The following is a 21,816-nucleotide window of genomic DNA, read 5'->3' as shown; positions in this document are numbered from 1 at the left end:
GTTTGAACTCAAAGAGGCCTGCGGACACTAACTTAAGGGCCTGCTGCCATCTGGACAACCCAACAACCGAACGTTGGTAACCCTCATACATTTGGATCCATTAATTTTTACATTTTCTCAAATAAGAGCATAATTCGAGCACTTATACCAAATAGGTCCCTAATTCCAGGTACGGCAGATGGCAAGCATAGCAAGTTTTTATGTCTCTTAAAATTTATCGGGCTAGACTTTCACATTTCACTTCTCCTTATCTATGGCTCCTTGGTCCTTGCTAATTGCTATGCCATCCCTGATTATAAGATAACAAATTGCCCTAATTTTGCCCATGACGATGAGTGCGGAACTTGAAAAATTAATAGGAAGTTTGATTTATTTTTTATTTTTTTAATAATATTATGCTTGCTTAGTTTAGATGCTTAATTCAAAAACAAAATAAATAAATTTGAATCGTGACCGTTGTAGGAGGAATTTAACCGTCCCTAATTCTTATTAAAATGACAAAAGTACCCTTAAATATAGAATTTTGGAATGATTTTTGTATAATACTTAACACTGCAACCGTGCAAGAAAGCTTCGACCAACAAGCAACATGACTGGTCCTACAGCATGCACATGCAAAGTGAAGTGGCTGAGCCGAGCAAAACATGCAAGAACCAAAACGGCGCCGCTTACGGAAACAAAGGAGAAAAAGGGGAGTACAAACGGAAATGATTACGGCGGGGAGCAAAGAGAATGATGAAAGGCGTAAGGGGGGGGCTGGCTTTGGCCCCATAAAGCTTCTCCTGTAGCTGTTACTGCTGAATTCTCTGACCAGAGACTATTTCACTCTAAATCTCACCAGCGGTGCAAAATTATTATTATTATTATTAAATTTTTAAAAATGCTAAATAAATAATCCGATATAACATTTGTAAAAATTAAAAATTCAACCAATAAAAAACTCATTTTATATAAAATAATCAGCAGATTCTATGGCCTTGAATAAAAATTCGTGACATGTCGGTAATTATTGCCCTTATTCTTTTATCATCAACAGACAAACCTAAAGAAATTAAATCATATCATCAAATACATGTGGTCTGATCTGATCTGAGCTGAGCTGAGCTGAGCTGATCTGATCTCCTCTACTCTCTTATTTCCTCAGCATTGATTCTGATGCTCTAGTTCTTTTGTCAATTTGAGGCGAGAAGGTGGATCTTGTAAGTGTTTTTTGAATTGACCGAAGGAAAGTCTCCAGTGGTGTTTTCTTGTGGTGGGTTTTACTTAAAAAGGCGTGGAACTGATAGCTGATTGATATTATTTAGTGGGTTTTTGGTTTTGCCATCTGGGTTGTGCCTAAATTGTGGTTTCAGCGTCTCTGAAACTGGGTTTTGACTTTACAAGAAGCAGAAGCACTTTTTTAGGTACTTATAAATCCTCGTACGTTTTGTTGTCCAGCTTTTATTAGTTGTTAAATCGAGTTCTGATTTAATTTATGAGTATTGCTGCTTATAACCCAGAAATTTGCCCAAATCGTTCATTTTTATTTTCTTATTATTTTTCTTTTCTGGATTGTGATTAAATGATCAAGTGACTTCAAAGTGGAGCATTGATTTATTAACACCAAGTTTCTCTTCCTAATATGCAAGTTTTTGTTGACTTGAACTCATTCAATTTGCCTTAGAAGTTGTGATACTTTGATTGTGTTCTAAACTAAAGTATCCATCTATTTTTTTTATCTCAGATTCTGCTGTTCTGAGTAAATTTTGTGGATAACTGGGGATTTAATAAGTTCTCCTGAGCCTTTTAAGTAATTGAGAAGATCAGGATCCCAACTTTCTACTCATTGCACAATCAAAGTGAATGAAGCTGAATGAACTGGGGATGCAACTGATCCCAGTTTTGTTTAGAGGGTTTCTTCTTTGAAGAGGGTTTCTTTGTATTGATGCTTTTATTTCTAATATTTAGATGGGGATTCAGTGTTCTAAATTCACAGCATGTTGCTGGAACTCACAATTCAAGGCAACAGTTCTTGAAGCTCCTGATGTCGGTGGGTATATGTGATTGCTGTTATTGGGTTCTTTATCTTCTATAAGAATGAGAAGAAGCTTTGGAGTGAGCAGTTATTAACTCTTTCATGTTTAGATGCTGCAGAGAATGATGAAATGAGCGAGGTCGATGGCTTGCCTTCATTCCGTGAATTCACCTTGGAGCAACTTAAAAATGCCACATCGGGGTTTGCAGTAGAAAATATTGTGTCTGAGCACGGAGAGAAGGCTCCTAATGTTGTTTATAAAGGGAAGCTGGAGAATCAGAGGAGGATTGCTGTTAAGCGATTTAACAGAATGGCTTGGCCTGATCCACGACAGTTCTTGGTAGGCAGTCATTAGCTACTGTAAATGTTTCACTTCTGTCAATTCTTTTTCACATTTTTTAGCTGGTTTTTCTTGAATTGTTTCCACACTGATATACAACTAACTCATGGAGACATGGTGTATGTTTTCATTTTTCTTTTTAATTTTATTTATTGTTTCACTACTTTGTTTCTTCATCTTTGTTCCAGTAAACCTTCCTAAATTCTTTGTTCCTTTGAAGCGATGGTGAAACTTTTAGTTTTGTTTTACCCTTTATGGCCTGAAGAGGTGATGAAACATTCCTTGTAATGACCAGCGTTAGCATCTTACAATGTGTTTCTTTTGAGTGCAACATGGCGGCACTTATATTTCTTCTTTTAGTGCCTCCTTGAAAAGGTACATTAGATTTGGCCCATTTATGGACTTATCTCAGTTCATTTCTTCTTTTTCTGACACTGTAGGAGGAAGCAAGATCAGTTGGTCAACTGCGAAACAATAGATTGACAAATTTGCTAGGCTGTTGCTGTGAAGGCGATGAGCGGTTGCTTGTGGCAGAATATATGCCCAATGAAACACTTGCCAAACACCTTTTCCATTGTAAGACCTAAGGCTTATCCTCTTGCTCATCCTTTCTTTTAGATATATGTTTAATTGAGTACTGCATTTGACCTACAACGCATAATTTTTGTATTGAATCAGGGGAAACACATCCTATGAAATGGGCAATGCGATTAAGGGTTGTTCTACATCTTGCACAGGCTCTAGAGTACTGCACAAGCAAAGGGCGTGCCCTTTATCATGACCTCAATGCCTACAGAATTTTATTTGATGAGGTTAGTACAACTGTTAATTTGTCTTTTCATAACCATTTATCTAGTTGCTTTTACTATCAGTTCGTCCAGTTACATTCTAAAATATATGCAGGATGGTAATCCAAGACTCTCAACTTTTGGTCTAATGAAGAATAGTAGGGATGGAAAAAGTTATAGCACAAATTTAGCATTTACTCCTCCTGAGTATCTGAGGACTGGTATGTATTTTTATCATGGAAACAAGATTTATTTTTCTTGGTATTAGATTTCAAAATATTTAGCTGATTGACTCTTTTAGTGAATCACTTAGTCGGATAAGAGTTTTCAGTTCTTAAAGACTCTACCACCATGTTTCAACTTGATGCTTCAAAATATTGGTCAACCATATATACTTTTCCAGATTATATCATTTAATTGTCTTAGTTTGGAGTCTTATAATTTATCTTGCAGGAAGAGTAACGCCTGAAAGTGTAATATATAGCTTTGGGACTCTTTTACTGGACCTTCTTAGTGGGAAGCATATTCCCCCAAGCCATGTAAGTGTAAATAATTGTGGAAGATATTATAAAGTGATTTTTAATTATTTTTTGATCTTTTAATAGGCATTTGTACACCTGTGCATCTAACACTTAAATAATTTGTACCAGGCCCTCGATCTGATACGGGACAGAAATCTTCAGATGCTGACAGATTCCTGCTTGGAAGGACAATTTACTGATGATGATGGGACTGAGTTAGTACGTTTGGCTTCTCGGTGTTTACAATATGAACCCCGAGAACGCCCAAATCCAAAGTCATTAGTGACTGCTTTAAGTCCTCTTCAGAAAGAAACTGAGGTAAGTTGTTTTCTTTTTCTAAAGTAGCAAAGGCATTTCTTTCTTCATAACTTTGAATTTGAGAATTATCAGCTGTAAATAGTTTTCTATTTCCCCTCTCTGCAGGTTCCTTCTCATGTCTTGATGGGTATTCCACACAGTGCTTCTGTCTCTCCCCTGTCCCCACTTGGTGAAGCCTGTTCAAGAAGAGATTTGACTGCCATACACGAGATCTTGGAGAAAATAAGCTACAAAGATGATGAAGGAGTAGCAAATGAGGTCCATTCTATGTTTTCAATAATCAAGAATTACTGCATGGCTCTCAAGTATTTGTTAAGCATTATCTATGTTTTGCTTTCGACATGCATTTTTAATTGGACATACATGCAGTTCCAGTTATGCTCATGTTGCATGTTCTGTTCTTTGCAGTATTTCTTCCTTTATAGTGTGCAATTGTTTATATGTTCGTTGGTTCTTTGCTTTTCCTATGCAAATCATTTATTTTTTGGCTGATGCATCTTCTTTCATACTATTTTCCAGCTCTCCTTCCAAATGTGGACTGATCAAATGCAAGAAACATTAAATTCCAAGAAAAAGGGTGATGTTGCCTTCAGACAGAAAGATTTAAAAGATGCAATTGAGTGTTACACACAGGTGAAGATCTTTCAATGAAATGCTTGGAAATTTTTAATAACTTCAGTCACATGAACCCATAGACACATGATTTTTACATTTAACCATTCGGTATTTGCATTCCTTGTCAAGTGACAAACTGTTTGCTATTCTAAATCTGTTATGGCCATCTCATTGAATAGAAATACTTATTCTATAACTTCAACACATAAAAGTTCATCTATCTGTTCTTTGCCTGATAGTAATAAATTTTCATTTGTAGTTCAGAAAACAATCGCAAGTCTTTTTTATATTGTATCAATCTGGATGCTTAAATGACAATCTTTCTAGTATTTGGGATCCTGCTAACAGCATCTTTTTTAACTTGCAGTTCATTGATGCTGGAACCATGGTTTCACCGACAGTTTACGCACGGCGTAGTTTGTGTTATCTCATGAGTGACATGCCTCAAGACGCTCTGAATGATGCAATGCAAGCCCAAATCATTTCCCCCATCTGGCACATTGCATCTTATCTTCAGGCTGCTGCTCTTTCTGCCATGGGAATGGAGAATGAAGCTCAAGTGGCACTCAAGGAGGGCACAACTCTTGAAGCAAAGAAGAATTCAACTGCTGGACAAAAGTGAGAAAGCAATGTGTCCGAAGTAGCCTTTTACTAGTATCATCTTGGTCATCAGAAAGATGAAACATGGCATTGATTGTGATTCAGGCTATCATTCAGGCTAGCAAATCTCGGAGTTAAATGGTTCAGACATATCAAAGTAATTTTTTTCTCGTTTAATTTTAAATCCAGTTTATGGTATGAAATTCATAGATGGGTTTGAGGTGGTAATGGACAAAAGATGTGATGATGGAAATAGGCTGTCCATTTTCTCCTGTGGGGCGTGTAAGAAGTTCTTTCATTCTTTGTGCGATTTGATCAATTGTTCATGTAGTGTTCCAATTTTTTCCTTCACTTCCATAAAAATGGGTTGCTTCCGAAGAAGAAAAGTTGGAAGACTAAAATTGTTGACAGGCTTGTAATTCTGTGTACAGATACTCTTCTTTGTGTGCTTTGCTAATGAAATTGCTGGTTTTAGACGTTTAGGTACGTATTTTTGGTAGACACTAAATAAGATTTATTTCTATGTCAGTAAGAGAATTTTGTTCCCTGCAAGCCAATACTTGATGGCGTCGTGGCTAAGGCTAATATTGTAGCTGTTCTAGTACAAACGGTGGAAAGGTAACGTTTGAGAAATTATACAAAACTGGCCGTGTTCAGATAGCTCCCATTGCAAATTCTTAGGCGTGAGGTATATAAACCATAATAAATTGCAAATTGTCGCGTCCCTCTTTCCCTCCTAGCTCCCTCAAAGAATTGGGGACTTGGTTTTATTTTTACAACAATATTACTGGAATAGCTAGCAAACTTGTTAAATAATCCCAAATATTCTGTAAGCATTAATGCAAAGAATTACAATAAAAATCCCTCTGTATTATTAAGGAGGATGAAGCCTCCACAATCCGTTCCGGCACTGCTTTATTTCCTTCCTTTCATCTCACAATGTAATTGAAGAGAAATCAATTCATGATCCTTCAAAATTCACTTGAGAACTTCGAAATGATTCCTTTGTTACTCCGTAATAGACTGGTTCACTACCAGAAAAGGTGATAAAGTTCCAGCCAAAAGCTGATCCTCCAATGATTTGTGACCCATCGCTGTCAACAGTTTGTTGCTTCGTAGAGACAGAATTGGACTGTAAAGACTTATTATCAGATGGTTTGGTGCTTACGCCATCTGGTTGAGGCTGCTCAGCCACCTTAACCTCTTGGGGTTGCTGGCCATCAGGTAAAACTTTACACTTCTTTACAGAAATTGTTTCTGCTGTCAATTGCTTGTATAGTTCCATCAGTTTCTTTATCTCTGCAAGATGCAAATTATATGCCTCATAAGCACTTAAAGCACATACCACAGAATTGGCTCCAATTTCCAGTAATGTAACTGGCATCATTAGCAGCACCAAAGATCACAAGGTTCAAAAAATCAATATCATAGTTTTAACCCATAGTTCAAAGTCACATATAAAACTTAGGGCAAATCCAGAGAGGAAAAACTTAAATGGTGTTCAAATGAGACAAATATTCAAGAGGGGATGCACACAAGCCTATTATGCTGATTGTTTGTTTCCACATGAATCCTCAAAAGCACTTGAGAGTGATTAGTCAAACAGGCATTGGTTCAAGAATTTCAAGTTAAGAATTCGAGTCACAGCAATGAAATTCCTCAAGAACTATAGTTAGAATTAGCTTAAGCATGGTAACATAGAGATCGTGTTTGCATTAAGAACAAATATACTTAGCCAACCATAAGGAAGACTAGAAGGACATATTGAGACATGTTGATGAGCTTACTTTCCTGAATTTCAAGGGAAGCTTTGCAATTTCGAAAGTCAGGTGTCCGCAACACCTGTAAGAAATCAAAATAGTGAAAGCAGGTCAAGAGTACCGACAACACAATCCTAAAGTTCAGTCCTTTACAGAGACACACATGATCTAACTACCACAACTTTACCCTAAAATCACATTGATTGTAGCGCAGAAACGACCAACATCGTCAACGGTTCCAGAAAAACACGAAACAAACTCAAAAAAATTATGTCTTTATTAGGCCCTAGCTAAAGAAACCCAGAAACGAAATCCCACGAGCCAAAAAAAAAAAGCCACTAGCACATACGGCACGTAAAACATCAAGAAACGTCAAAAAGGGCAGCCTCATCAAGCATCAAATCAAGTAAACCCCAGAGAGAAATCACACAAGATCTCCAAAAATGGTAACCAAATTTAACATTTTTGCAAATGGGTTCTGCATTGAATTGTACCTCAACAAAATGAGGACGAAGATCTTTAAGAACAAGACGCATCTTGTAGCAGCTTGAGTCTTGTATTTGGGCATTGTTATCAAGTGGTCTTTTCTTAGAGTTAGTCGCCGCAGTAGCTTGCGGTTGAACAGGAGGCTGTGAAGGAAGTGTTTCAGTTTTGTCTGGCTGTGGGTTCGTAACTTGGGCAGCTGTGTTCTCAGCTGGTTTTGGTTCTTCCATGGATGATGATCTCGTCTGAATCGAGTCTGGGAAAGCTAATGGTAATTGGTAATCGAGGAGGAAATAAAAAGTTTTTAACTCTTGTTGTGCAGAAGTTTAATTAGAAAAGACCTTGTGAAATTAATGCTAACATTGAGGATCTTAATGAAAATAACCATAAATCACGACAAAACAATACGACGAAGAGCGATGGTCCAGTCAAAATGACAAATAGTTAAAAACTGAGGGTCGGTCAAACTCACGGAAATGAGAAATCTCAAACTCAGCCGTTAAAACACAGTTTGTCAAAGAGTCCCTCATCTTTAGGAAAAATAGATGAAGACATGGTTTGTAAACTTTTTAATACAAGTCCCAAACTTTAAATTTGATTAATAAAATTTATAATTTAATTGTTATAACCCTTACTATTTTATTTTATTTTATTTTTTCACCCGAAAAGGGCACTTACCTCCTAATCAAATACTTCTACATGAGCTATTTTAAAGGTACAGAACAATCAAATTACTGATTCTGATAACAAATATTTAACTGAAATCTCATAATTAGGACTATATTAAAAGATCCGAACTATCACCTTCATTGTAATTTTATAAAAGATTGGCGACCTAAACGTTACTATATTTTTCCAAGCTGGAACATTCAAGTTCTTCCAAATCCTTCTGAAAATCCCTTATTATTGTGGACTTCACCTGTGATCGAAACGAAAACCCACCCTCTTTCTGTTTCTCCCTCTGAAATTAAGCAAGTGGAAGAAAAAAGGAAAATTGACAATGAACCCACAAACAGATAAGATAGTGAGGAGGACAACGATGGTGGCCACTGCCGTTGCTTCCTATTTTCTGTTAACAGCTGACTATGGCCCCGAACCCAATGCCCTTGACCCCGTATGTTTCTTACAGCAAATTTGCAAACTGTATTTATTTTCTATTCTAATTCTTTTGCACTTATGTCATCTTGATGAGTTTGGAAGAATCTTTTCTTCTTACAGATACGACTGACATATTTACTTTTGCAAATTGAGAACCTTTTATTTTGGTGTTGTTTAATATTGCTATTTGCTGTATAAGTTGCTAATATCATTCTCAAATTTAGGGGTCAATCGTGTTACATTCAGGTGACCTGTGTGGTTGCTTACTATTTGAGTTGCAACTTATATCAGTTTTTGCCCTTGTGTTTGCTGACAACCTGTTCTCGGTTGAAAATCATCTCCATTTCCCTTCATTGTATGTAGTTAATACCTCACAACAATCTAGATTCCTTACTTTTTAGATATTTAGCCAACACTGTCTCTTAAGGTATTATCATCTCCTGATTAGAAATAGCTAATGAGTTGCAGCTCATTGCATTATTAATTGGTACTAAACGGGATTGAATCAAATTTATCTAATCTTCAGGTTGATGACCTAGAGATGTACTAAGATCCCTAAGCCTCATTAGATTTGATTCCATTCAGTATTAAAAAATTTCATGTTAGTTGCAAAGTTCCTTAGGTTAAAGTTATAGGACTGCTTCGTCCCAGCTTCTAGGAATAGTGACTTTCATACCCCTCATATTTTTTTGATTGTTTCCTTAAGATGTGTTTTTTTATCTGGTTACAGCAGGGTTTGAAAATTCTTGCTTTGAATGTCATTTTGTAGCATCACTGTTTTAACCCTTGTGTAAAACCAAGTAGTACTTTTGGTGACTACTATAGAATGAGATATTCAGCTCCTGAAGAGAGATTACTTTTCCAAGCTTGTGGCTTATCAGAATATTGTAGATGACTTAGTAGCATTCAACTTGGGTTTTCAGCATGTCATCATTTTTCAGTCTGTCAAGCTGTTTGCCCAAAATTTGTGTTCAATCCAGACAGAACTACGAGGAGGGAGCCACTGGAAGTACCCTCTCTTCTTACACAATCAGTTCATGAATCCTTTTTTCAATTTCAATGAATAAAGATAAATACAAGCTCAAAACCTGAAGCACTAAATGATTGTTTTATAATCTCTTTCTGACTTGTTATTGTTATTGATGTTATTCTTTCGGTTTTTTTTTTTTGTTCCTTTCACTCTGTTTCTTTCGGTACAACATTCGGACTTGTTGTACTGGATTCAACCCTTCTAGGCATGATTATTTTTTCTCTGTATCCTAAAAAACATTCTTTCCAAATGTTGCATTACTAATAAGAATAGGGAATGGTGTCGATTGGAATTTGCTATGAGAAGCTTCAATAATAATATTGATGAAAAGATGGAAGGTAAAGGAATAACCAGTACCCCTATGAGACATAAACTAGAAGGTTCATTCATGCAAATCACTTCTAAGTGATTCAGCTTATGGAATGTGCTACATTCTTAACGAGTCAGCCTGCTTAATTATCAGTTGACCTTGCTATTCCTTCTTGTCCATAATCCCCCACATTTCCCAAATCACTATTTTAGATTTCTATGCTTAAAATATCTTGATCCTATACTGATTGAATTATTTACACTGAGTTCTATGACTATCAAAAAAGTTTTTATCCTAATGACAGTGAGTTTCAATGGCAGATTAAAAAGGCAATACTATCAGCAGAAAGCTCTGTGAAAGAGTTCATCTTTGGATCAAAGAAAGAACCTCGAGAAGAAAGTCAAACAGCAAAGCTGAGCTCTGATAATTCTAAGGAACATCCTTAACCTACAAGATGTTTGTTTTGCATTGGAACATACATGAGTATTTCAATTTTCAAGTAGATTTCATAAGGCTGTTGTTTGGATATGTGAAGATTGTAATATGAGACCGAGCTCCTTTGATCCTTTCCTGGAGGCTCTTTTATGGAAAATTTTGATAGATAATCTCTTTCTTGGCTTGTTGGACTTTTTAGACTCTTAAAAATTTTCTAATGAAAATGCCTGCTGCTAATCACATACAGACAGAGAGAGAGTATTTTACATAATTTCAATTAAAAATAATTTTCTCGTCAAAGCCTGCAGTTAGATCAGAACAACAGATCCAGGACAACATCTGTGATGAACGGTACAGAATGGTCGGTCAACCAGGAAAAAGAAGAAGAAAAGAAACCCCTACGGTTTATTTTTTTGGGAAAGAAACTCCCACAGTTAACAAAGAGAAAATGTTTTAATTATTTTATATTATAACATAAGGTGTATAATTTTTTTACGGTTGTTTGATAAAAATTTAATAATTATAAAAATAATATTATTTTATTATTTTATATTTTTACTATCTTTAAATTTTCATGTGAAAAATTATGTAATTTACGTAACAGCGTAAGGGAATAAACTCCGAAAAACTTATTATTAAAAAAAAGATGAGAGAAATAAGAAGAAACTTATTATTAAAAAAAAAAGAGAAATAGGAAAAAAAGGAATATTTTATTTATCCAATTCAGAATTCGAACATGTGTAAAATTCTGGGACAACCGTTTTTTGAACAACCCAATGGCCGTGACCGTCCATCATCCACTCTCACTCCTCACCAACTGAAGTTGTTGTTCAAACTTAGAACATGCTCTCTGGTCTGTTTCATCATCTCTCCTTCTTCAAAGTTCAAACCCTAATCTTTATCACAAATGAAACAAGCCACATTCCGCTCAAAAATCTTACCTCCTTCCCATTTTATCCCCAAAACCCTCCTCAAATTACAACCTTCAATCACCACCCTTACCTTTCCCTCCAAATCCCCAAACCCCCTTACTTTCAAAACCCTCTCTTGCTTAGAGTCGCAGTCTCAATCAGAAACCAAAACCCTAACCCTGATTTCAGTCCTGCGGGCGATCCCAGACTGGGCGGACCGCGTGAAAGAGCGTGGGGTGAAACAAAAACGTACCTTATACAGCCATGAGAAGTGGGTCGAACACAGAAGCTCATTGCGTCACGTGCGGCACTTGCTTTCAAGCTTATCTTCCCGCGTGATACTTTCACTGATCCCGCCTGTGATTGCGTTTACTATGGTGGCTGTGGTGATTGCGAGTTACAATTCTGCTTTGGACTCCCATTTGTTGCCTGGGTTTTTGCCCGTTCTGAGAGCTTCTTCACTGCCGTATCAATTGACGGCTCCTGCGTTGGCTCTGCTTTTGGTGTTTAGAACTGAGGCTTCGTATTCAAGGTTCGTAGACGGAAAAAAGGCCTGGACTCAAATCATTGCTGGAACTAATGATTTTGCTACGATGGTCATTTCGGGAACTGACAACTCCACTGACGAGTGCATCAAAGATTCTCTTCTGCGCTACATTATGGCTTTTCCGGTTGCTCTCAAGGTGATTTTGGTGTTAAATTGGTTTTGACGAACAATTACATGGATTACTAGACCAGTAATTTTAGAAAAGAGAAGCTAAGTACTATACATATGTGGTATCTAACTTTATTCTTTGTATGTGCAGGGTCATGTGATTTGTGACTCAGATGTTAGCGGAGATCTCCAAGATCTGCTTGATGCAGATGATCTAGCAATAGTACTCGATTCAAAGCATCGACCACGCTGCATTATCGAGTTCATTTCTCAAAGCCTTCAATTACTAAACTTAGAGGCGACAAAGCAAAATATGTTGGTATCTCTCTTGCTGGATTACATAAATACTCAGAAATTTCCATTCTATGATGACATTTTCTGAAGTGATCTCAAGGAAAATTCTATCTTTACTTCAAAGTTTGGGTTTTTTTTTTCCCATGAAATATTATTCAAAAACCCCAAAAGCTGACAGGCATCTTAAACTAAATATACTTTGATCAATATATTCATCTTAATTTCCCCAAATCATGATGCAGGAGTCAAAGATCTCCTGTTTTCACGAAGGCATTGGTGTATGTGAGCAACTCATGGGTATCCCTATTCCTCTCTCGTACACTCGCTTGACATCAAGATTTCTAGTCCTCTGGCATCTCACCCTCCCAATCATACTTTGGGATGATTGCCACTGGATAGTAGTTCCTGCTACTTTTATCAGTGCTGCTTCTTTGTTCTGCATTGAAGAAGTAAGCCTCTCTTACCTCTTTGCTAGTTGGTGAAAATTTTAAGTTGATCTCAAATAACTTATGAGTAGTGGTAGACTTCCCAAAATTTCCTCCCACTTGATGTGTCATTCATCAAGTGATTGATAGATTTTAACGTTCCAAGTAAATTAATTATATTATCATGCCACCCACTTGCTGAATGCCGTATCACGTGGGAGGAAATTTTGAGATGTCTAACACTACTTACATCAAGTGCAGCTTGCAGCATTATGTAGGACAGTTTTACCTAATCTGCCATCAGTGATGCACTTGTTCAAATTCTGTTTATTATGCACATTGAACATGGATGCTAACTTGACAGTTTGTTTTGCGAGGTTGGTGTCCTTATTGAGGAACCATTTCCGATGTTAGCTCTGGATGAGCTTTGCAATCTTGTTCAGAGCAACATTCAGGAAGCAATTGCTACTCAGAAAGTTATCCAAGCTCAGGTATCTGCAAAAAGAAAGAGCCATTCCTATCAGCACTGCGCAAATGGTTGGCCTAACTCTTAAAAGTGGACAGGAAAGTCCGTGTAGTATAGTTTCACGGGACTACAGAATAACTACTCAAATACTTATCCCATTCAGTGGAGCTTGCATTCCCTCCCTTCTGTATCACAATGACACACTAAAGCTCGGCTTAGTATCTTGAATATGTAAATATGATGTGGCATATCTGGGAAACCTCAAATTTTGATGTATTCGTTGTATATATACATACACACATACATACATGCATACATACATAAGTGTGTGTGTACACGCACACACATAGGCACACCAAATTCAAATCATTGGTAAAAACCTTGGCTGCTTAATTCATATGTTAACAGTTGGTCATTTTCCTGTTTTGGAATGCTATTTCCAATTTGATGTTGCAGTTTTAATATATTAGGTGTCTTTACAACAATTCTTAGACAATATCGTATAAATATAACGAGTCCAATTCTACTAGTGGGTAACTGAGTCCAATTCTTACTCTCTTCATTTTCTTAACTTGGGTGTTCGTATGAAGTTTAGGATGCGATATTATAGAAAGACGTTTAAAGGTGTTGCCCAAATGAACCAAAGCTCTAGTATTTCTGTATATGTTTATTAAAAAAAAAAACTACTTAATGGAACTCAAATCTGAATGTGCCTCGACACAATTTTTCTATCACAAAAATAATAGCGAAGGTCAAATTACATTCAATAATGTCCTCACGGCATGAGGAATGCCGCTTCAAGATTCAAAAAGCTTCTGCTGAAAGAACATTTTTATGGGGCCATGAAGGAAATGATCGCCGAAAGCAAACTATTGGGTCAAGGGCTATGCAGCCCTTTTCTTCACAAAAGGAAGCAGATACTTCCTTTCAAAAAGAGAGAGGGGGGTGGTGGTGTGGGGGGTGTGTGTGGTGGTTGAAGAAGACGAAGGAATAAAGAAAGAAAGAAAGGAAGAAAAGGAAACGGCTACTTGCCTACTAGTGAAATGAAGGACTCCCTGCTAAGATTGCCATAATGGCGCCCATCAATATTAAGTTAGAGAGAATGAATTCTGTATCCATCCATGGCCTCCAACCACACACATCATAGGTACCCCTCGAGCACAATGCTCTGGCTTGACATCTTAGGCTGTAAATTCTTCAATATCAGTCTTTTCCCTAAACTATTCAATAGGGTGTGTGGATTGCCGCCATCACTTCCATTCCATACCGGCAAAACTTCCACCACTATCTTTTGCAACAGATTTTGTTCGATACCCTCTTTGAGAAGCATTTCAAGATCACCATAATTACCCCTCAAATCCACCAAAACACTGCAAAATCCGTGGGAATAGCAGTAGTCCAAAACAGCTTTTAAATTCAACTGATGCAAATTTACTGTTTCAATTCCTTTTGTACCCATATCAGGTTCTACAGTTATCTCTCCATCTGTAAATACTATCACTTTTGAAGAAGATTCTTCAGAAAGACCAGGAATTCGGATTGGAGAAGCATGATTACTTACTGTTATAATCCGAAAGGGCTGATTAGCATCAGGTTCTTGTGATGCAGGTATTGAATACTTCTTAGTTGATGATGCGGAAAGTATAATTGCATCATATTCCTGTAACAACTGCGAGTAATATCCACCAGATTCTGCAACTCCTTCTCCGAGTTGGTCTAGGACGTGGCCATTGACAGAGAGCGTGTATCTGCAAGTCAAGAATAGATATTCAATCAGACCACCTTTACATTTTTATCTCAGAATTAATGGTAAATTGTCTGTCTGGCAAGTGAACTTGCACCAAAACCCTTCAAGAAATTACACAGTAACATCTATCCATGTGTTATAACTGATGTTAAATTCAATAACTAAAAGCTTACCTAAGTGTAGCAAAAGGCTTCCCTGTGACTATTCGATGGATAAATGCCTCATTGAGCCTCTTGCACAACTCATCCTCTACACCCACAGTCACATCAATTCCAGCATCTCTCAGTCTTTCCAATCCCTTTGAATTCACAATTGGGTTTGGGTCTAACATCCCGACCACCACCTTTTTCACTTTAGCTTTAATCAGAGCTTCAGTACATGGTGGAGTTCTCCCATAATGATTACAAGGTTCCAAGCTCACATAAGCTGTTGCACCCTCGGCCAACTCCCCAGCATCTCTCAGAGCAAATACCTACAAGATACATCTCCTGCCTCAAATTATTCAGCTTTCAAAAACAAAACACAGCAATGTCAAACTCACATACAGCCATTAGGATAAAATGTATAATAGTTCCACAAGCCAACTACACAAACAAATCAAAGTGAAGGTCTGGATTGCATTCCAGAAATGTGTTTGTTTTCCTTTTCAGAAACACAAACACATAGTGGATATATTCCCCCAAAGCTGGAGGCAAATACTTCCAACCAAACACTTAAACATTTTATACTACTACAAGAATATACAATTTTAGACTCCCATGTTAAATCTTTCACCTCACCGTGAACATATAATATTCTTAACAAATACATACCATTGAGGCTTACCTCAGCGTGAGGCTGGCCTGCTTTAGGGTGAAACCCTTCACCAACAATCTTGCCATCTTTCACAATCACACAACCCACCATTGGGTTGGGACTTGTAGAGCCAACTGCCTTTGTAGCAAGCTCCACACACCTCCTCATATAAAACCCGTCATCTTTATCATTATTTTGTACCTGTCCGCACCTGATCCTATATCCACCCCTACATTTTCTCGTGCTAGTTAATGATTTGGCTAGCCTTTTGAGTGAATTGCAAAACCCAAATGTTGAATTTTGATTGAATGCAAGTGTTGGTGATGAAGTGGGATAAAATATACGACAAGGTGAAAGACCGAGTTGGTGAAGATTATGATTTGGTGTTGAAAGTCGATGAGTGTGCATTTTCGTGGGATATTCAATTGTTCACAGCGGTGGTTTGGAGATGAAGAGACGGAAAAAACGAAAATCGATACAGTACTGTATCCGCATCAATTCCCACCTACCGCATGAAAACGGGGGTTTGGAGATGGAGGACTCAAAAAAAATGATGTCTGAGCCCGGGTTCGAACCGGGGACCTCTAGTGTGTGAGACTAGCGTGATAACCAACTACACCACCCAGACGAGTTTGTTTTCATTTACTGTCTTTTTTATTAATTATTATTATGCAGCAGACTCAGAGTAAACACAATTTCTAATCCTCCTACATAGAAAAAGTTTATTTTAATGCCACTTTTACTAAGCTGGAATCGAACTGGACAATAATAAAAATATGCTGGAATGAGAATAAAGAATGAGAATCAGAATAATTTATTTATTTGAATTGTAAGAATCGAAATCAGAATGAGTTGGATTGTCATTAATGTATTTATTTTATCTTGAATCGAAAACAGAATGAATTAAATTGTTACAAATTACTAATAAGCTCTTATTAATAATGACACTAATATTAATTAAAACAATAAAAATAATAAAATTTAATAAAATAATGTTAATAAAAATAAAAATAATATATAATAATAATAATTAAAATAATAAATTTAATATAATTTAATAATAATAAATTAAATAAAAGTTTTATAAATTTTAACAATATTATATCAATAAACTACTAAAATTAATAAAATTTAATAAAATAATAATAATAACAATAATTAAAATAACTAAGTTTATTTTAATAATAATAATAATAATATTGACAATGCTAATAATAAATAACAATGATTAATAAATTTTAAATAATATTAATATTAATGACAGCAATAATAACAATTAAAAAAAACTAAATAAATTTTAATAATAATAATAACATATTTTAAATAACATTAATATAATAGTAATGAGATTAATTAATTAATTAATAATAATAATAATAATAAAGGACTATGTGCAAATAATACAAAACTTTTGGTATTTCATAAGTTCCGTACGGACTAAAATGCAAAAATGATAAGTTGGTTGAGGACAATTTAAGAATTATAAAAATTTAATGGGATATAATAAAAAATTTAGAGAATGGCTTGGAAATCAATTCCTCATTTTCCATTCCCAAATTTGAGTGGGGCTCGTGATTTCGATTTTGATTCCCGCCCTTATTTTGCGAAGTAACGCTGTCAATAATTTTAATTTTGGATTCCGATTTCTTAATCCGTGAAGTAAACACTGGCTTGGTTCATTCCAATTTGCTGTTCGCAGATTCGCAGGACTCAGAAGAACTGCTGTTGCATGCGAGCCTGTGAATGCTGGCTTTGTTGTCAATACTGGAAGGCATCGCTTATAAGTTAACAAATGACTCAGCTGGAATGATCAGAGGTTCATATGCACAAAATAAAGTCGTAATGATGAACCATGTCAATGTGTGTAACATGTACGACCAAATCCCCACAAGGTTTTTGTACAAAATCCGGGTGATTAATCTTCTTCCGGATACTAGTAAGCAAAGGCAGAAGTGCACGGTGCAAAGCGGAAACATGTAATACAAATCAATTATGAGGGAAAGTGTATATAGAGAATATATATCTGCTGTTTAAGCCGCCTCATAAGATCATACAATCACAGCAGGATGGTACTGTCTTCTTCTGGAAACTCTCTTGGATAGCCTCTAGCCGGAAGATTATCTCTTCGAACGTTGGCCGGCGGTCTGGATTCTTGTGCCAGCATTCTCGCAGAAGCCTAATGTAAAATATATTAGTATAGGCAAATTAACCGTGCAACTAAATACTAGTTTTAAACAAAACTGATCAATAAAAATAATCTGGTATGATGTCATGATCACAATCTTAAAACTGACTCTCTGAAAGGTAGATGATTGTAAATACATGGAAAAGCCACCATTCACAAACGATATTAATATGAATGATTTATTGTACTTCAAAGCACACTGCAGCACCAGAATGATATTTGCGAGTTTTTCTTGGAGGTAAATATTTGAAGCATTGCAGTACTTTGGTCGCTGCATAAGTCCTTTTTCACAATATGGCTTATCTAGGGGCACGTCTTTGCAATTATTGAGACGAGAGAAGCAATCAAAATAACTCACGCCTTGATTGGTTCAGGATACAAAGATGAAAGAGCTGGTCGTGAATCTTCATATGCCCGTCTATCTGCAACCTGTACTGCAGTGTCTGCTCTATTAGACGGTCCCCCTTGAAACATCTGCAAGCAAAAGCCAACCCACGACCACGTATAAGATACCAAAAAAGCAAACTTAATCAGAAATGAAAAATACATCAGTTGAAAATTATATGGTAAATAATAAAGTTGAGCTTAGGGTTACCTCGTGGACTATTAGAGCGAAGGAAAAGACGTCAACACTCTTCCCATATGATTCTCGACGATAGACCTCAGGTGCCATATAACGATCTGTTAAATGTGATAGGACCAGCTAAACAAACATTCAAATTTTAAAAATTTATAAGCTTTTATTAAGATAAAAGAAAATTACATGAACCAGTTCCTCCAGTCATTTTGTAACTATATGAATCTTTTTCTTGTGCAATTTTGCTCAATCCAAAGTCTGTGACCTTGAGGTGCCCTGCTTCATCTTGTAGCACGTTACTGCCGGTCAAGAAAAAGAAAGGCATATGAGAAACTTTTAGGTGATTCAGAAATTGCTGAATACACCTAAGCCAAAGGCTTGATTACAATTTATGACCTGATATTAATATTTCAAAGTTAAATGCACTCAACATTGAATTGTCTGAAAGGTATATGTTGCAATACCTAGGTGTCAGATCTCGGTGTATGATAGCATGCGGTCTGTGATGATGGAGATAATTCATTCCTCTACAAGGTTCCAGAAGGAATCAGCCCATGACAGGAGTTTACAGAAATTGACGTGTATATGGCTATACAAATGTACGAATTAAAGACGATTTATAAACAGAAACAAAATCAATGATCTTCATGACCCAAAAGCATGAGAATCCAAAAACTAAATGCAAATTTCATCCAATGATATTCTCTATGCAGTTTTTCACAAACCAAATTATAGTCCTCCTCTTGAAAACTTCTTTTAAGTTCTGGGATACACACAATGATGCAAGCAGCAGATTGTTGCATTGTACACAGTATTCAAAGCATGAACATTTACATTTGAATTCTATAGCATTGTTTTCATGTTGGATGATTCATGATTCAGGCACTTTCAAAGATGAGAACTTATGCAAACTTCAACAGTATGTACACAGGTACTTTTGATGGACAGTAAAAGTACAACAATATCTTATCAGTAAATTTTCTGCTAAAGCGAAAATTCTATCAATAACTTCAAGGGCAGAATTGTAATTAGCTAGAATTTGTACCTTGCAATGTCTAAAGCATAAGCAACTGCAGTGGGTGGATCTAGTTTTCCTTTCTTTTTCAATATATCATGCAAACTTCCCTAGCACATTCACATGAAGGAAAAATCAGCAACTTTCCAAAAAGATAAATTCGGTAATAACAAAACTCACATTGCGAAGATACTCTGTTAGGAATATTAAGCGCTCTGAGTGCTTTAGGACACCAAGGAACTGTACTATATTAGGATGACGCAACTTTTGCCACAATCCAAGTTCCTTCATGAATGAATTCCTGTTAAACAACCAATCATGAAGAAACAAATGTTAATTGTTAGCAGGAAGGTCAAAAATCTCACTGATCTTATGGAAAAGTATCCACATCAATATTACTTTGCTTTACCACTAAAAGAAGTAAATCCACACTGATTTCTCATGCTTCAAAATAATACAGATCACTATTTAAAACACTTCAACCTACAACAATATAAATTCTCCCTTTTGTAGGAGTTGAATAATTTTATTAGAACAAACTGAAAAGTGAAACTATTTATAAACATCCATTTACAAAAATTGAGAAAGAAGGGAATAGAAGGAAGGAGAGGAACACATTACACATTGTACAGTAATAAAACACCATATTAGTTGTACAATAACAAAACTCACCTCACTCTTGGATTTGATGCAATGGAGGAGCGTATGGTTTTTGCTGCAATTTCTGTACCACGCCACTTGACTAGATAAACTTCACCGTATGCTCCCTGCAATAATAGAGAAAGTCGGGAGAATGCTGGTTGTTAAGATGTGGCAGTATGACTATGGTTTTAGATGTCCTCAACATTTGCCTAGAAAAGTTAAAATAGGAAATTACTTCTCCAATAAGTATTGCTTCATCCATGGCCACTTCATCAAAATCAATTTCATAGCAAGGAGCATGCGAGTCAAGGCCCACCTGTCTTAAGCAAAAAATAGATAAAAGTTTCTTACAAAACTATTAATAACTCAAATAGGTCCTCATGAACCTTATGTTCTAACATATAGTGACTAAAGAATGCTCACAAAACCTCAACGACATTGCACTTAAAAACTTCAGAGTTGCAGTTTTAGCATCTGTACAGTTACCCAAAAAGAAGTTACAGTACAACATTAGAAAAAAAAAAGTTTAAAAATATAAAAGAAGAAGAAAAAGAAATCCTTCAGTCAATGTGAAAGTAGACGCTGCTGACAGGCCTTACAAAATTATCATTAGACGCTGCTGACAAGGTACATAAAATTAATTATTGATAGCTCCATATGATTAACACACCACTAGTTTAACTGTTTTTTTTGTGGGGGGGTTTGAGCGGGAAAGTGGTTAGTGTAAATGCCAAATCACAAAAGCAAAAGCAAAAGCAAATATAAATAGGTTCTGTAACATCCATTTCCTTTCCTTTGAACATAGTATTACAAATATAGATATATTAACAGCTGTATATATGTTTAACAGTATTAAATACCGGATCTATTCCACCCCGATCTTCCAATATCTTGCAAATCACCACATGACCGAAGCTGCGAGCATCTGAAAGTGGCTGATAAAATGAATCATATTACATACAACATCACCACCAAATCCAAATATAAAAGCATTTTGAATATCAAAAGATGAAAGATTTAGATTCAAACTTACTGTGCGACCCCACCGATCTAAGGAGTTGACGTCAGCTCCTTTCTCAAGAAGTAAAAGGACAATTTCGGCACGACCTTCGCTTGATGCTAAATGAAGAGCTGTTCTCTTGTCATAGTCAGCAAGATTCGGTTCTACGCCTTTCTCTAGCTCCTGTAAAACCCCTGCCCTGTCCCCTTTGCTTGAACAATAAAGCAGCCTATAGGGACCTTCCGAGTCAATAATTTGCCCCTGCAAACTCTTGGAACCCTTGGATCTCAAACTTTTTTGCAAATATATACTCTTTTTTTTTTTTTTTTGTGAATTAAGTTTTACAAGGTTAGGAGAGGTTTGATTTTTATTCATGTGTTATTTAAAATTGATGAAAAAAGAATTGTTTTTCAAGATTCTTACAATAGCAACTGAAGCTTACCTTTGGAGGTGATGGGCAGTTGGAATCGTCCATAATAGAAAGATGGAAATCAAGATTTCCAGTTGCAAAAGCTATGCAAGATGTCGTTGAAGAAAATGAATGATATAATTATCAGTGACCGAAGTGGTCACAGTAAATAATATTGAAAAATCCAAATGTGTCTTCATCTGACTCGGAGAATACAAGGATATCTATTGTCCTATTAGGTGAGATTCAGACAAAGAATTAAGTAAATATCAGTTCCTCGATTTCTCCAACCAAAAAGGAAAGATGGCTAGGGTCAGGGTTAAAGCTATTTTGGTTGCTGAGAACACGAAGAGATAAAATCGGAGTGAGGGTTAGGGTTAGGA

The 21,816-nt window shown here is 36.2% G+C and overlaps 6 protein-coding genes and 1 non-coding gene across 10 annotated transcripts; 3 read left to right on the top strand and 4 right to left on the bottom strand.

The window, feature by feature from the left end:
* The first annotated feature begins 921 nt into the window (after positions 1-921).
* On the top strand, positions 922-5,672 carry LOC18049549 (probable serine/threonine-protein kinase At5g41260). Of its 3 annotated transcripts, none has more exons than XM_006445005.2 (11): positions 922-1,403; positions 1,724-2,029; positions 2,134-2,354; positions 2,795-2,930; positions 3,033-3,166; positions 3,258-3,363; positions 3,596-3,681; positions 3,793-3,981; positions 4,087-4,239; positions 4,501-4,614; positions 4,964-5,672. In XM_006445005.2, the coding sequence occupies exons 2-11, from the start codon at positions 1,948-1,950 to the stop codon at positions 5,216-5,218; spliced, it is 1,476 nt and encodes a 491-aa protein (XP_006445068.1). In that variant the 5' UTR covers positions 922-1,403; positions 1,724-1,947; the 3' UTR covers positions 5,219-5,672. The 3 variants fall into 3 exon arrangements, with proteins under 3 accessions (XP_006445068.1, XP_024043710.1, XP_006445067.1); XM_024187942.1 differs by having other exon boundaries at positions 923-1,403; positions 1,948-2,029; positions 2,125-2,354; XM_006445004.2 differs by having other exon boundaries at positions 923-1,403; positions 2,125-2,354.
* A 213-nt stretch (positions 5,673-5,885) lies between these two features.
* On the bottom strand, positions 5,886-7,746 carry LOC18049548. The gene is made up of 3 exons (XM_024187943.1): positions 7,451-7,746; positions 6,984-7,038; positions 5,886-6,495 (listed from the first exon to the last, which is right to left on the bottom strand). Exons 1-3 carry the CDS (start codon positions 7,667-7,669, stop codon positions 6,158-6,160), a joined length of 612 nt encoding a protein of 203 aa, XP_024043711.1. The 5' UTR covers positions 7,670-7,746; the 3' UTR covers positions 5,886-6,157.
* A 468-nt stretch (positions 7,747-8,214) lies between these two features.
* Positions 8,215-10,482, top strand: LOC18049547. The gene is made up of 2 exons (XM_006445002.2): positions 8,215-8,553; positions 10,198-10,482. The coding sequence occupies exons 1-2, from the start codon at positions 8,440-8,442 to the stop codon at positions 10,321-10,323; spliced, it is 240 nt and encodes a 79-aa protein (XP_006445065.1). The 5' UTR covers positions 8,215-8,439; the 3' UTR covers positions 10,324-10,482.
* A 576-nt stretch (positions 10,483-11,058) lies between these two features.
* LOC18049546 (UPF0187 protein At3g61320, chloroplastic) lies at positions 11,059-13,545 on the top strand. Of its 2 annotated transcripts, none has more exons than XM_006445001.2 (4): positions 11,059-11,906; positions 12,030-12,197; positions 12,415-12,621; positions 12,975-13,545. In XM_006445001.2, the coding sequence occupies exons 1-4, from the start codon at positions 11,220-11,222 to the stop codon at positions 13,149-13,151; spliced, it is 1,239 nt and encodes a 412-aa protein (XP_006445064.1). In that variant the 5' UTR covers positions 11,059-11,219; the 3' UTR covers positions 13,152-13,545. The 2 variants fall into 2 exon arrangements, with proteins under 2 accessions (XP_006445064.1, XP_024043899.1); XM_024188131.1 differs by having other exon boundaries at positions 12,962-13,087.
* A 216-nt stretch (positions 13,546-13,761) lies between these two features.
* Positions 13,762-16,166, bottom strand: LOC18049544 (riboflavin biosynthesis protein PYRD, chloroplastic). The gene is made up of 3 exons (XM_006444997.2): positions 15,636-16,166; positions 14,984-15,282; positions 13,762-14,811 (listed from the first exon to the last, which is right to left on the bottom strand). Exons 1-3 carry the CDS (start codon positions 16,011-16,013, stop codon positions 14,205-14,207), a joined length of 1,284 nt encoding a protein of 427 aa, XP_006445060.1. The 5' UTR covers positions 16,014-16,166; the 3' UTR covers positions 13,762-14,204.
* Positions 16,160-16,233, bottom strand: TRNAV-CAC. Its single transcript has one exon. It is a non-coding gene; the product is annotated as a tRNA-Val (tRNA).
* Positions 16,234-19,399: 3,166 nt separating this feature from the next.
* Positions 19,400-21,499, bottom strand: LOC18049545 (integrin-linked protein kinase 1). The gene is made up of 7 exons (XM_024187600.1): positions 21,467-21,499; positions 21,058-21,285; positions 20,885-20,959; positions 20,260-20,340; positions 20,055-20,149; positions 19,563-19,683; positions 19,400-19,492 (listed from the first exon to the last, which is right to left on the bottom strand). Exons 1-7 carry the CDS (start codon positions 21,497-21,499, stop codon positions 19,400-19,402), a joined length of 726 nt encoding a protein of 241 aa, XP_024043368.1.
* Between the last annotated feature and the right edge of the window lie 317 nt (positions 21,500-21,816).

The sequence above is a fragment of the Citrus clementina genome, unplaced genomic scaffold, assembly GCF_000493195.1.
Source record: "Citrus clementina cultivar Clemenules unplaced genomic scaffold, Citrus_clementina_v1.0 scaffold_3, whole genome shotgun sequence".
Lineage (NCBI taxonomy): Eukaryota > Viridiplantae > Streptophyta > Magnoliopsida > Sapindales > Rutaceae > Citrus > Citrus x clementina.
Note: the sequence above shows the minus strand (reverse complement) of the source record. Positions and strands in the feature narration are given on the sequence as shown.

Excerpts from the sequence above, each read along its gene's own strand:
- LOC18049549 (XM_024187942.1), top strand. The coding sequence starts at position 1,948 with ATGGGGATTCAGTGTTCTAAATTCACAGCATGTTGCTGGAACTCACAA. Across the intron at positions 3,682-3,792 it reads AGCATATTCCCCCAAGCCAT|GCCCTCGATCTGATACGGGA; the intron begins GTAAGTGTAAAT and ends AATTTGTACCAG. Across the intron at positions 4,615-4,963 it reads CAATTGAGTGTTACACACAG|TTCATTGATGCTGGAACCAT; the intron begins GTGAAGATCTTT and ends TTTAACTTGCAG.
- LOC18049548 (XM_024187943.1), bottom strand. The coding sequence starts at position 7,669 with ATGGAAGAACCAAAACCAGCTGAGAACACAGCTGCCCAAGTTACGAAC. Across the intron at positions 7,039-7,450 it reads TTCGTCCTCATTTTGTTGAG|GTGTTGCGGACACCTGACTT; the intron begins GTACAATTCAAT and ends GATTTCTTACAG. Across the intron at positions 6,496-6,983 it reads TTCCCTTGAAATTCAGGAAA|AGATAAAGAAACTGATGGAA; the intron begins GTAAGCTCATCA and ends TGCATCTTGCAG.
- LOC18049547 (XM_006445002.2), top strand. The coding sequence starts at position 8,440 with ATGAACCCACAAACAGATAAGATAGTGAGGAGGACAACGATGGTGGCC. Across the intron at positions 8,554-10,197 it reads AACCCAATGCCCTTGACCCC|ATTAAAAAGGCAATACTATC; the intron begins GTATGTTTCTTA and ends TTTCAATGGCAG.
- LOC18049546 (XM_006445001.2), top strand. The coding sequence starts at position 11,220 with ATGAAACAAGCCACATTCCGCTCAAAAATCTTACCTCCTTCCCATTTT. Across the intron at positions 12,198-12,414 it reads CGACAAAGCAAAATATGTTG|GAGTCAAAGATCTCCTGTTT; the intron begins GTATCTCTCTTG and ends ATCATGATGCAG. Across the intron at positions 12,622-12,974 it reads CTTTGTTCTGCATTGAAGAA|GTTGGTGTCCTTATTGAGGA; the intron begins GTAAGCCTCTCT and ends TTGTTTTGCGAG.
- LOC18049544 (XM_006444997.2), bottom strand. The coding sequence starts at position 16,013 with ATGCACACTCATCGACTTTCAACACCAAATCATAATCTTCACCAACTC. Across the intron at positions 15,283-15,635 it reads CAGGCCAGCCTCACGCTGAG|GTATTTGCTCTGAGAGATGC; the intron begins GTAAGCCTCAAT and ends TGTATCTTGTAG. Across the intron at positions 14,812-14,983 it reads AAGCCTTTTGCTACACTTAG|ATACACGCTCTCTGTCAATG; the intron begins GTAAGCTTTTAG and ends CTTGACTTGCAG.
- LOC18049545 (XM_024187600.1), bottom strand. The coding sequence starts at position 21,499 with ATGGACGATTCCAACTGCCCATCACCTCCAAAG. Across the intron at positions 21,286-21,466 it reads ACTGCCCATCACCTCCAAAG|GGGCAAATTATTGACTCGGA; the intron begins GTAAGCTTCAGT and ends AAGAGTTTGCAG. Across the intron at positions 20,341-20,884 it reads ATCGGGGTGGAATAGATCCG|GTGGGCCTTGACTCGCATGC; the intron begins GTATTTAATACT and ends TGCTTAAGACAG.